This window comes from Macaca fascicularis, chromosome 8 (assembly GCF_037993035.2).
Source record: "Macaca fascicularis isolate 582-1 chromosome 8, T2T-MFA8v1.1".
NCBI lineage: Eukaryota > Metazoa > Chordata > Mammalia > Primates > Cercopithecidae > Macaca > Macaca fascicularis.
This window is the reverse complement of record NC_088382.1, coordinates 65,708,270-65,722,538: the sequence shown is the minus strand read 5'-3', so window position 1 is coordinate 65,722,538 and position 14,269 is coordinate 65,708,270. Positions and strand designations below refer to the sequence as shown.

General features: G+C 36.8%; 1 protein-coding gene across 19 annotated transcripts in view; it reads left to right on the top strand.

The window, feature by feature from the left end:
- The window catches only part of TMEM68 (transmembrane protein 68), a 38,883-nt gene that overhangs the window by 21,506 nt on the left and 3,108 nt on the right, over positions 1–14,269 (top strand). For 6 of the 19 annotated variants that reach the window (XM_065519242.2, XM_073998830.1, XM_045398271.3 and 3 more), the window contains 4 exons: positions 2,650–2,843; positions 9,492–9,552; positions 12,418–12,557; positions 12,945–13,224. In XM_065519242.2, coding sequence (XP_065375314.1) covers positions 2,650–2,843; positions 9,492–9,552; positions 12,418–12,557; positions 12,945–13,037 — 488 coding nt within the window. In that variant the 3' untranslated portion in view covers positions 13,038–13,224. Of the gene's footprint in view, positions 1–2,649; positions 2,844–4,135; positions 4,270–9,491; positions 9,553–12,417; positions 12,558–12,944; positions 13,225–14,269 lie in introns of those variants that run through there. The other 13 variants (XM_065519244.1, XM_073998831.1, XM_005563337.4 and 10 more) reach the window with 6 other exon arrangements.

The following is a 14,269-nucleotide window of genomic DNA, read 5'->3' as shown; positions in this document are numbered from 1 at the left end:
GTGTGTGTATGTGTATGTGTTTATGTATTTATTTATTTTGCGAAGGAATCTCTTGTTGCCCAGGCTGGAGTGCAATGGTGCAATCTCGGCTCACTGCAACCTCCGCCTCTCGTGTTCAAGTGATTCTCCTGCCTCAGCCTTCCAAGTCTCTGGGATTACAGGCTCCCGCCACCATGCCTGGCTAATTTTTGTACTTTTAGTAGAGATGGAGTTTCACTGTGTTGGCCAGGCTGGTCTCGAACTCCTGACCTCAGGTGATTCGCCCACCTCGGCCTCCCTAAAGTACTGAGATTATAGCCATGAGCCACTGTGCCTGGCCACCCATATATATATATATATATATATATATATATTTTTTTTTTTTTTAAAAAGATTAATTAACCAAATGGTTTAGAGTTTTACAAATATCATTCTTGAGTAAACTCATTGAGATTAAATCTTACTTTCTTCTGTCACTGAATCACCAGAAACAAGCCAAGAGAGTTGATAGTATGTTCTGTGAAATAAAAGCAAAAGCTGACATATCAACCAGACAAAGACAACCAAACAGTGAATTAAGTAATGATCTACTTCATTGCCTATAACAGCTAATGCTTTGGGTATCCGTGTGTCACTAAAAAACCATTTGTACTTTGTGTATAAGCAGTATTGGCTATGTTTTCTGTAAAAAACTAACATGATCACTGTAGTAGATTTGGAAACTAAAAAACAGAACATCATTATAATTTTACCATCTTAACATAATGTTACCATTTTTTATTTAGTTTATTTTTTTTACTTACAGTCACATAGGCAATTTTGTGGGTTTTTTTTTTTTTAAGATTTAATGTTAGCATTAACATTTTTACCATGTTTTATAAGAAAAAGGTTTAGTGTATGACTGGAACGTTTACTTAACTGTTTTTCTCTTATGGAGCATTAGGTTGCTTCTATTTTTTTTTTTTTTCGTTTTTAGGAATAATAAAATGTGAATATTTTTAGCATTTGCCTTTTTCAAAAAATTACCCTTTATGATTTTTTAAATATTTTGACACTAATTTACCTTAAGTCCTTCTTTGCTTTCTGAAGGAATAAAATCATAATTCTCAGCACAAGAGAGATTTTAGGGTGAGTGCTGTGGCTCACAGCTATAATTCCAGCACGTTGTGAGGCTGTGAAGCGGAGTATTGCTGGAGCTCAGAAGGTTGAAACCAGCCTGGGCAACATAGCAAGACCTCGTCTCTACTAAAAGTTAAAGAAAAAAACATCAGTCAGGCATGGTAGCACAGTGCCTGGAGTCCCATCTACTTGGGAGGCTGAGTGAGAGGATCGCTTGAGCCCAGTAGAGCAAGGCTCTAGTGAGCTACTATTGTGCCCCTGCGTTCCAGCCTGGGTGACAGAGCAAGACCCTGTTTCCAAAAAAAAAAATAGAAAATTTATGTTTTATTATGTATAAATCCTCCCCTGTTCATTCATTCATTATCAGAATGCATCTAGTTGAATCAGCGAACATTTAGTATGATGTGGGGTGACAAATTTTTATTTTTACTTTTTTTGAGAGAATCTCGCTCTGTTGCCCAGACTGGAGTGCAGTGGCTTGATCTTGGCTCACTGCAAGCTCCGCCTCCTGAGTTGAAGCCATTCTCTTGCCTCAGCCTCCTGAGTAGTTGGATTACAGGCACATGCCACCATGCCAGGCTGATTTTTGTATTTTCAGTAGAGACAGGGTTTCCCCACGTTGGCCAGGTTGGTCTTGAACTCCTGACTGTAAGTGATCCGCCTGCCTCTGTCTCCCCAAGTGCTGGTATTACAGGCGTGAGCCATTGTGCCTGACCAGTCTGCGTAGTTTTTATCATCAAATGCATCCCTATATTTCCCATTGTCAGGGAATAATGTATACTAACATCAGTCCTCAGAAGTTCCAATATGTGATTTGATTAAAATATTTAATTACAAACAGGATTATTTCTTTCATCCATAAATAGTTGTAATTTGAAAGGCAGTAAAATATTAAGACTTGGAATTAGCTGTTCCTGAGTCAAGCACTCTCACTTTATTAAAATCTTTTAATGATGTTTGCTATTATTATTTTAAAAATTTAATTATAGAATTAGCATTATCTAACTTTTAATTTAAATAGATTTGATCATGATCTTGCCACTTTTGGCAGAGCTAAGCATAGTTTGATTAACATTCTCCTGAGTGATTCTCTTTTTTATAGGGTTAATGGAAGATTAGATTTCTGATTGCTGATGAGATATCATTTTTGAATCCCATCAGAATCCCATTTCTGGAGTCTGCCCTGCCACTTCTTAGATGTGTGACTTTGAGCAAGCTATTATTCTGTAAGCCCAAGTTTTCCCATTTGTAAAGGTGGGGGAAGAATACCTGTTTGTCAAGATTGTTGTGAGTTTTACTTAAGAATTTGAGCCAGAGTAGTAGGTAGTCAGTATGAGATGGTAATCAATGGTAGGTGATAAGTAAGATGCAGCTATTACTTAACCAACAATATCAAGCTTAAGTTAACCTTTCGAGTTTTTGTTGATTTTAAAACGTAAAAGTAATGATTTAAGTATAAATAGTAAACTATGTAGTTTGTGAAGATTTTTGCTTTAGAAGAATCAAACAAGAAATAATTATGTCGTATCTTCATACTCATGTTTCTTACAGGCTTTAGTTTATTACTGGATGTGTTTTGTGCTCTACATGGACCAAGAGAAAAATGTGTTGAAATTCTGAGGAGTGGCCACTTGTTAGCTATCTCACCAGGTGGAGTTCGAGAAGCCCTAATTAGTGATGAAACTTACAACATTGTATGGGGTCATCGCAAAGGCTTTGCTCAGGTTGCAATTGATGCAAAAGTGGTAAGTTGTATAAAATTAATTATTAAAGTAAAGCTTAGTCAAATTTAAAATACATGGTTAAGTAATGAGCCAAAGTGTATAAGAACTTAGACACTTTCACTGCAATACTTTAAAAATTAGTATATAGGCCAGGTGCAGTGGCTCACGTCTGTAATCTCAGCACTTTGGGAGGGTGAGGCGGGTGGACCACCAGGTCAGGAGTTTGAGACCAGCCTGACCAACATGGTGAAACCTTGTCTCTACTAAAAATACAAAAATTAGCTGGGCATGGTGGTTCATGCGTGTAATCCCAGCTACTCGGGAGGCTGAGGCAGGAGAATTGCTTGAACCTGGGAGGCGGAGGTTGCAGTGAACTGAGATCACACCACTGCACTCCAGCCTGGGTGACAGAGCGAGACTCTCTCTCAGAAACAAAACAACAACAACAACAAAAAAACATGACTGGAGAATTTGAATGTCATTTTGTTCTTTTATTTTGGCTTTGGAAAGTATTTCCTAGCCTTTTGGTCTCCATATTGTACTTTAGCCTATGAAACACTTATCTATTACCTATGGGATGTTTCTCCTTCGGTTTCTGTTTAATTTTGATTGTCAGAAAAAGAAGTTATGTTTGATAGAGTATTGTTCTTTTTCCAGGCCAGTTAAAGAATATTGTCAGTAACTTAGTTTTTTAGTTGTATAGAAAATGAATTATGGCACATTTTACTTATTTCTCAAAGTCTTAAGCACTGATGTAGAAAACAAAAACCTAGGCTATATGAATAATATAGAATATAAAAGGATATATGCAGTTATACAAAAATTAAGAATAATATAATGTATATGAAAACAATGATAAAAGCTAAAATCCTAATCAAAGATAAGGTTAAGTTTTCAAGTTTATATTTTCAAAGAATTGTTGCCTCAAAAGTTTAAGATAAAGATGACAAAAATAGATTTAAAATCACATAAATATGCCATAGGATTCTAATTCCTCATTCTTTAGTTTACATTTTCAACAGCATATTGCTTGGAAGAAGGCCTGAAAGGGATAAATGATATAGAGAAAAAAACTCTTTCTAATCCTCGAGTTTCCAGATAATTAATTTAAATAATCTAAATAATTTAATTGAGATTTGTATATAAAACTTCAGAAAGTTTAAGAAATACCTTTCTATAAGTTTAAAAACAAACAGAAATCTTATACATTTGATAAATATTGTGCTACCCTAACATCTCATAGCACTTTTAAACTCTATCTTGTACTCTTATTCAGTAAGGAGGTGATGCATATAATTATTCCAATGTTGCAGATGAGGAGACTCAGGCACAGAGAGATGGAGGGATGGAAGGGATCTGGTCACTCAGCAAGGCAGCAGCAGAGCAGAGCACACAGTTCAGAACTCGAGGCAACTGGTACTGTTGCCATTCCTGACTACATTGCACAGTGAGTCTGCTGACATCCGAGACTGAAGGGGCTTCCCAGATACGTGAGGGAAACCTTTCAGTAATATATATATACATATATATATATAGTTGTAAGTGGCACAAGTATCCCATCTGGAAAATCCCTTAATAGACCTCACAAAATTATAAGCTGTGAACAAAATTTAAGGCTATTGTTACAGGATTAACCACATTTAAATTGTGACATAGTAATAGAAATTAAAGGGGAAAAAGCCTGATTGTCAAGGCAAGTTCACAAAATATTGGTAGAAAATATTAAGGTTTATTTGAAAGTGACATACTTTTTGATATAATACAAATCACCCTGGTTTTGTGAATTTTTGAGATTTATGACTTTGATAAGAACTTTTTAGCTAATTTCATGTCTAAATAAGTTGAGGAGAAAACTAGCCCATTTAATTGTAAAATAAATAGCAGATATAAAAGAAAATATTTTGTTTCAATAAAATTATATTAATTATCTCACTTTATCCATAAAAAGCTTTGAGATAGAGATAATTATTATTATTTATCCCCATGTTTTGCATGAAGAAAGTGAGGCTTAAACATGGTAAGTAACTTGTACAATGGCTACCACATTTTTAGTGACAGAGTTAAGATGTCAAGACCCCAATAATAGTTTTTAAAAATATACATTCTTAGCTGAACATGGAGGCTCATGCCTGTAATCCCAGCACTTTCGGAGGCCAAGGCAGGAGGATCACTTGAGGCCAGGAGTTCGAGACCAGCCTGGGCAACGTGGTGAAACCCCATCTCTGCTAAAAGTACAAAAATTAGCTGGGCATGGTCTTAGCTACTCCGATAACTGAGGTTGGAGGATGACTTGAGCTTGGGAGGCAGAGGTTGCAGTGAGTCAAGATTGTGCCATTGTGCTCCAGCCTGGGCGACAGCAGGGCTCTGCCTCAAAAAGAAATATATATATACTTTATCTCTCTCGCTGTCTCTCTCCCCCGGGCTCTTACACACACACATACATATAGACACATTTATATATGTAAACAATTGAATTCTAGGTTGCTGATGCAACTCCTTTGTGTACAAAGTATGCATAAAAGAAGGAATGAAGGCTGAGGCGGGCAGATCACTTGAGGTCAGGAGATCCATACCAGCCTGGCCAACATGGTCAAACTCTGTCTTTACTAAAAACACGCAAAAAAATTAGTTGGGTGTGGTGGCGCATGCCTGTAATCCCAGCTACATGGAAAGTGGAGGCAGGAGAATCACTTAAAAACCCAGAAGGCGGAGGTTGCAATGAGCCTAGATCATGCCACTGTACTGCAGCCTGAACAACAGAGCAAGACTCCATCTTAAATAAGAGGAATGAATAATTATATTGCAAGATCAAGTTGGGGTAAAGTAATGCTTGTGGCTTTAAGGATGAAAGCTTGAGTGCCAATGTAGAAACCATATTCCCAGACTATAGTGGGGAATACTGAGCCTGCTAGGGTAAGCTTTCTTTTATTTAGTGGGCTCTAGAAATGTCCAGCTTCTGGAGAGGTAGCTATTTAAGGAATGATATTTCAACAGAAAAGTCTTTATAAATGCCTACATCAATACAGAATTCTGGGATCATGCCAGTCAGTAGATATAAATCCAGCCATACTGGTTGGAAGTGGCAAATGGTATATGCATGAGCTGAAATATTTCTGTTTCTTCTTGGACATTTTTGGTTCTCAACTCTAAAGACATTTTATAACTATTTAAAACATTATGATTTCAGCCATCCTAATATTTTATTTTACATAACTAATTTTATTTTACAAAACTAGTAGTGATTTCCAGATAATAATAATTAATAATATAATTATATAACTATTATATAATATTTATATAATAATAATTATTATTATTAAAAGCCAGGTATGGAGGCTCATGCCTGTAATCCCAGCACTTTGGGAGGCTGAGGCAGGAGGATCCCTTGAAGCCAGTTCAAGACTAACCTGAGCAACAAAGCAAGACCCCATCTCTACAAAAACAAGCAAATAAACTATATTTACTTATATATATAAATAATTCAGTGTATTTTATCTTCTTTATCTTCTTGTGTTTTAGCTTTATGAGTTAACTCCATCAAATTTTAATTTCTTCATTTGACTGCTGTTTTTTATTTTTTATTTTTTTTGAGACAGAGTCTTGCTCTGTCACCCAGATTGAAGCGCAATGGCGTGATCTCTGCTTACCGCAACCTCTGCCTCCTGGGTTTAAGTGATTCTCCTGCCTCAGCCTCCTGAGTAGCTGGGGTTACAGATGCCGGCCACCACGCCTGGCTAATTTTTGTACTTTTAGTAGAGATGGGGTTTCACCATGTTGGCCAGGCTGGTCTCGAACTCCTGACCTCAAGTCACCTGCCTCGGCCTCCCAAAATGCTGGGATTACAGGCGTAAGCCACCTTACCCAGCCCTGACTGCTTTTCTTTACCTAACTTCTCCCCTTTTCCTAACTGGTTTTGAGATTGCTGCTGTCTACTTCTGACTTTTGTATTCAGAGAGTACAAATTAATTCATTTAGCAGCATTATCTCTTTGTTTAATTCCTCCGTCTCACTTTCTTTTAGCACCTAGTGGATTCCAGGCACTGTTCTAGGTGCTATACAGCAGTGAACAAAACAATGTCCCTGCAGTATATTAGGCATCTTCCTTCTGGTGAGAGGAGAGAGATATCAAATGATTGGTTAGTTATATGTGAAGTAGTAGGTTTTATGAACGCTTTGCCTGTAGTCTCTTTCCTTCGGTCCACTGTATTTTACTATTTTCCAAAGCTTAGTAGGAATGACTTTTCAGATATCAGCTTATTTAAATATCTCACTCATTAAGCAGGTAATTTGGTATTAGGCATTTACTCATGGTTGACTGTAAGTAATATAATATTCCCCCGACCAAAATTTTATCTATTCTGAAGTATCATTTAATTCAGTATCTTATGTATATTTTCAAGTGTTTCAATTTTTTATCTACTTCAGTATTCACAGTGGCATAACCTCTTTACATATCAATATTTCATTATTTTATATGTATTTAAGGTCTTCATTATTAAAAAACATACTGAATCATTGATATTTTTGGAAAATAAAAATCATGAACTTATTAGCAGAAATTCTCTAACATCAAACAATTATGGAGAATTCTTTTTTTTTTTTTTTTGAGACGGTGTCTTTCTCTGTTGCCCATACTGGAGTGCAGTGGTGTGATCGTGGTTCGCTGCAACCTCTGCCTCCTGGTCTTAAACAATCCTCCCACCTCAGCCTCTCAGGTAACTGAGACTACAGGCACGTACCACCACACTCGGATAATTTTACATCTTTTTATAGAGACAGGGTTTTGCCATGTTGCCTAGGCTGGTCTCAAACTTCTGGGCTCAAGTGATCCACCTGCCTTGGTCTCCCAAAGTGCTGAGATTACAGGCATGAGCCACTGCACCCGGCCAAATTCTTTAATATATGTGCTTTTCCTTTTTGTCTATGTGGTTGAGTCTTCTAGTTACTTTTCATTGATGTTGAGTATTTTAGATTTAATAGACTCACAAAAAATTGTAGCAATTCCATGACAGCATCTTGCCAAAACTTGTCATTTAAATATACATAAATTTCCCTTTGGAGCCAGGTACAGTGACTCATACCTATAATCCTAACACTTTGGGAGACTAAGGTAGGAGGATTGCTTGAACCTGGGAGGTTGAGGCTGCAGTGAGTCATGATCACACCACTGCAATCCAGCCTGAGCCACAGAGTGAGACTCTGTCCCCAACTCCCCCTGAAAAATTCCCCTTAGAATCCCTGCTTGCAACTTTTCTCCAGTGAGCATACTATTCAGTAGCCCACTAAAGCCAATTCAGTTTACCACATTCATTTTATTTAGTGAAATTAGTGATTACTGTAATCTCTATTTTGAGTTTCAAGGTTTTATGTGAAATGTTAGGAAAATTGGTCAATGAAATATATATTACCACTGGAGGGTAGTATTTCCAATTTCTATTTTTACAAATGATCAAGTTGAATTTAGTTGATAAACCGATCATATGTGCTTTTATTTTAAAAATATTTTGTTTTCATAATATCAAACAGGCCCTCAAAAGTTTGCATAATCACTTTGTGATCCCCCACACTCCCATGCTAATAAATTTGTATGCCTTTTCTCTTTCTCCTATGCCAGTACTAACCAGACCCGACCCTGCTTAGCTTCTGAGATCAGACGAGATTGGGCATTGTAGGGAGACCCCCTGAAACTATTGCTACAGAATAAAAGATAAAATGCTCCTGATTATTGTAAATGTAAAATTGCATGCAGGATTGTGTAAAGACAATGCCAGGCTGGACTGCCAGAATGAGCCAACAGCGCGTGATGTACTTCCCCCTGCAGAGAGCCTATGAATGGACGTGCAGTCAGGGAGGTTTCACATCACCAAGATTCCTATCCCAGAAAAGCAGATGTTCATAGCTCTGGGAATGGAATGTGACCCTTGTGGAGAGCCTATAAATGGATGCATGAGGGACGCCTGTCCATATGGATAAGATAGGGCTATAAACACCCTCATCTTGCCACGGCTCATCTAGGCCTCTTTAGGGTTAAGGCATACTCCCTTCTGAGAATTTCTGGTCTAACCGGTTGTCTAGCTTCACATCCTGTTTCTGTGGATTGTTTGTAACCAGCTCTTGCTGCAACTGTTACTGCTGATTAATATCTTGCTAATCATAGGTTATAGAAAGACTGTGTTTCTGTTTCAGTGCTCTGTTAGAAATTACTGATGCACACACTATATTGTAAATTCTTATCTCTGTATACTGTACTTCTGCATACAGATGTTATGTTAAAGAATTACTTCATCCCCATGTGACCATCTCTCATCATAATCAAATGACCCTAAATCCCTCACTAAACTACCCCTGCCCTCACTAAACTTAATAATAAATGCTGGCATATCCAGTGCATTGGTGGCACCACGGGACCAGAAGGCGGTGACGCCCCGGACCCAGCTTTCACTATCTTGTGTGTGTCTATTATTTCTCGACCTGCCAATCTGCCTGGGAACAAAGAGAGAACCCCGTTGCATTACGGGCTGCTGGCCTAATCCTGCAATAGGGCATGTTCAGGGTGGCATGGCCATAGATGCCTTTTCTCTTTCTTAAAAAAAAAGTTTGCATTAGTTACTTTAATGGAGACATTGAATGGATTATTTACTTTTTAATTCAAATTCTCGTTTTCTTTAGCCCATTATTCCTATGTTTACACAAAATATTCGAGAAGGATTTAGATCACTTGGAGGAACAAGTAAGTTCTGATTTGTATGGTTTTGAATTACAATGTAATTTTAAAAATATTTGGGCTGTTGAACCCTACAAGGAAACCTTTTGAATTATTATCTTTAGAAAATTGATATACTGTTTAGACGTTTTTCTGTTTAAAGTCCAAATGATAACTAGTTTTAAGTAATGGCAGTTCTTAATGCTCTATTTTTGTTGAGAGTATCATATACATACTGAAGTTCTTCAAATGGGCTTTTAAAAACTTTACAGTGAGGCCGGGTGCGGTGGCTCACGCCTGTAATCCCAGCACTTTCGGAGGCCGAGGCGGGAGGATCACCTGAGGTCAAGGGGTCGAGACCAGCCTGGCCAACATGGAGAAACCCCATCTCTACTAAAAATACAAAATTAGCTGGGCATGGTGGCAGGTGCCTGTAATCCCAGCTACTCGGGAAGCTAAGGCAGGAGAATCACTTGAACCCAGGAGGTGAGGGTTGTGGTGAGCCAAGATTGTGCCATTGCACTCCAGCCTGGGCAACAAGAGTGAAACTCTGTCTCAAAAAAAAAAAAAAACAAAACTTCACAGTGAATTAGCTAGTTTATTGTTTTAAACCATGATGACAAGGTTTAGAATACATTTACAAACTATCCCAACAGTCTCGTTAACTTACCCCAGAAGTTACAGCTTTAAAAATGGATGATAATATGATATTGAACTAAGATGAACTACCTAAGGAAATAGCATATGCTTTGGTTTATTTGTCACTTCTTGTTCTTTTTAAAAATATTTTGCAGCCTAATACATTTACACTGGAAAGTTCTTTTTACCTATCCTTTATTTATAGATTTTAAAAATCAGATTTTAATATAGTTATAGCAATGTTAATGATTGGGTGTGCTCATGGAATACTGTGCAGCCATAAAAAAGAATGAGTTCGTGTCCTTTGTAGGGACATGGATGAAGCTGGAATCCCTCATTCTCAGCAAACTATCGCAAGGACAAAAAACCAAACACCGCATGGTCTCACTCATATATGGGAATTGAACAATGAGAATACTTGGACACAGGAAGGGGAACATCACACATCGGGGCCTGTCGTGGGGTGGGGGGAGGGGGAATAGCATTAGGAGATACACGTAATGTAAATGACAAGTTAATAAGTGCAGCACACCAACATGGCACGTGTATACATATGTAACAAACCTGCACGTTGTGCACATGTACCCTAGAACTTAAAGTATAATAATAAAAAAATGATTAGGTGTGCTTTTTCTTTGCAATACCTGTTTTCTTATTTTGAAATATTCAGCTTGTTGTTGTACCCTATGGTTTGCATATTATATTTAATTGATTGTATTACATATTCCTAGCATTATTATTTGTTTTGTTTTGCTTTTTATCCTAGCACTATTATTATTAGTATTCCTATCCACTTATAAGTCCCCTTCTGAAGAGCTTTAAACTGCCCTTGTTTCTTATATGTATAACATTGCTATTTTGTTGATACTGCATTCTGTTTTTTAAGTCTTATTTTTTTCCCTTTTTATCAGATTTAAAGTGGAAAGGAAGATTGATGAGATCTTTAACTTTCATGGTGGATTTATTTCATCTATCTATCTATTTATTTATTTTGAGACAGTCTCTCTGTTACCCACGCTGGAGTGTGGTGGCATGATCTCGGCTCACTGCAACCTTCACCTCTCAGGTTCCAGTGATTCTCCCACCTCAGCCTCCAGAGTAGCTGGGACTACAGGCATGTGCCAGCACGCCTGGCTAATTTTTGTATTTTTAGCAGAGACATGGTTTTGCCATGTTGGCCAGGCTCGTCTTGAACTCCTGACCTCATGTGATCCACCCCGCTTCAGTCTTCCAAAGTGTTGGGATTACAGGTGTGAGCCACTATGCCTGGCCTATTTCTTCTAATTTTTTCTTGGCTAATTTATTTAGAATTTAGTGACAAATCAGAAATTATTCCAGACGTTTTGTTTATTTATTCATTTTGCCTGTGCTTTTTTTTTTCACTTTTTTTCACTTTAAAGTTGAATATTCCAAAAACTAGTATCTAGTGATTTTGTGTGTGTGTGTGTGTGTCCTGTAGGATAGGGTGTATTCTGTGTTTTGATGTGTAAGCAATACTTTCAACTTTTGGTACAATCCATGACTGTTCCATGTGGCCTATTTTGGATTCCTTTGATGATATTTTAGATTTTTTAAAAAATTTAGTCCATCAGTTTATTTTTACATTATTACCACTTTTATTTAATCCTGATAAATTTCATATTTGGTCATTAGTATTAGTAGTTATTTGCTTTGATGTGTTTTTCCTAATTTATAATAATGTTTTGTCTTTACCTAGTTTATTTTGCATTATAGTCTCATATTTACATAAATTTATTCTTCCTTTTTTTGGTCTTTTATTTATCAAAGTTTCTTATTTGTGAGTCTCTAGACTTTTTCACCTCTAGTAGTTTGGTAGCAGTTTAACCTTTGTTTTGCAATAATAGTAACTTGTTTGCCTTTTAAATTACTGTATTTTTATTTTTATTTTTCATTTTTACTTATTTTTGTTAAATTTCTATACTTTTAAAAGCTCATTAAAAAATAATTAATAGACTTTTTTTGGGGTGCATTTTTAGGTTTATAGAAAGTACAGAGAGTTCTCATAAATCTCCTCACCACCCCCCAATTTCTTCTATTTTTAATATCTTGCATTGGTGTGATATATTTGTTATAATTGATGAAAAACTCTTCTTTTTAAAAAATTGTATGAATTGCCAAGAAATGATACTTTTTGCCACCTTCCTGTAAGTTCTACATAATTAATTTGAAAGTTTACAGTTACATGATCAGAATACTTAACAAGTTAAAATGATTGTGTTTACTCTAAAACAGGGTTATTTAGGTGGCTTTATGAAAAATTCCGCTATCCATTTGCTCCAATGTATGGAGGTTTTCCAGTGAAGTTACGGACCTATTTAGGTGACCCCATTCCGTATGACCCAAAGATAACAGCGGAAGAATTAGCTGAAAAGGTAAATTGCTTTTTCTTTTTTAGTTTTAGGACAGATTTTTATTTTCAATTATTATATTTTGAATGTCACTGATTTATTTTTATATTCTACAAGCATGTCTAGGTCAGTGGTTCTCAACCAGAGGTGATTGTACCCCCTAGGGAACGTTTGCTAATCTCTGGAGACTTATTGTCACTACAGGCAGGAGTTGGGGTGTGAGGGGGTGCTACAGACATTTAATGGGTGGGGGCCAGGGATAGAATTTATGGTAACCTATAGGATAGGAATATATTTCTATGCATATGATTTTGGAAATATTGGACTGGAGTTTGGGAGAAAGTCAGAATTAATGATGGAGATTTCAGTCATTTGCACTGAGACAGTTACTTAAGCCATGAGCTTTATAAGGCAGGTGAGAGAGAAAGAAAAGTGCTGAGAACAGACTGCAGGAGATGTAGCACTGAAGGAGAAGGCCAAGGAAGAAGTGCCAAAGCTGACTGAAAGGGAACTGGCAGAGAGGTAAGAGAACAAGTAAATTTGTGTGACAGAAGTCAGCAGGTGAGGTTTTAGTAAAAAATGGGAATGGTCAGTAATACTAGTTTTTGAAAAGAGATGAAGGAAGATGAAGAGGAGAAAAGCCTGCCTACCTTGTAATTATACTTTCAGAGAGTATAATTACAAAAAAAAAAAAAAATCCAACAAATGTCATGTTCTCTTTTTCTTTTTTACCCTATTCTTGTTAAATGCAATACATGTCATGTTAACTGAATCACTTAGAAAATGGGATGAATGGGCCATGCTTGGTGGCCCACACTTGTAATCAGAGCACCTTGGGAGGCTGAGGTGGGAAGACATGAGGCCAGGAGGTCAAGGTTACAGTGAACTATGATTGTGCCACTGCACGCCAGCCTGGGCAGCAGAGTAAGACACTGTCACTTAAAAAATAAAATGGGATGAATATATTTTGATTATGATTTTTATATAGTCTTTGGTGTATGTATAGTTTGATTTATTTAAAAAATATAAATTATGGTAAAAACACATATTATGGTAAAACATATGGTAAACACATAATATGGTAAAACATAGTAAAACAAATTATTCTGAAAACAGGTACAGGTACTATCTTAACCATTTTAAAGCATACAGTTCAGTACTATTAAGTACATTCACATTGTTGAGCAACAGATCTCTAGAATTTTTTCTTCTTGCAAAATGGACTATACCTATTGAACACCAACTTCCCATTTCCTCTTCCTCCAGCTCCTAGCAACCAACATTCTCCTTTTCTAAGACTTTGACCACTTTAGATACCTCATATGAGTGAAATCAAATGGTGTTTGTCTTTTTGTGATTGACTGATTTCAGTTAACATAATGTCCTCAAGGTTCATCTATGTTATATCATGTGATGGGATTTCCCTCTTTTCTTTCTTTCCTTTTTGATACAGTCTTACTCTGTAACCCTGACTGCAGTGCAGTGGTGCAATCTTGACTCACTGCAACCTTTGTCTCCCAGATTCAAGTGATTCTTGTACCTCAGCCTCCCAAATAGCTGGAATTACAGACACACGCCACCAGTTTGTACTTTTTTACTTGGTACAAGTCTATACTTTTTTGCTTTATATACTCAAAGTCCGTGCTTTTTTACTTGGTATTTAACTCCCTTCATGATTTAATTGAAATTAATTTTAAAGCCTTACCTCACCCACCTTTGAATACCTGAAACTCCAG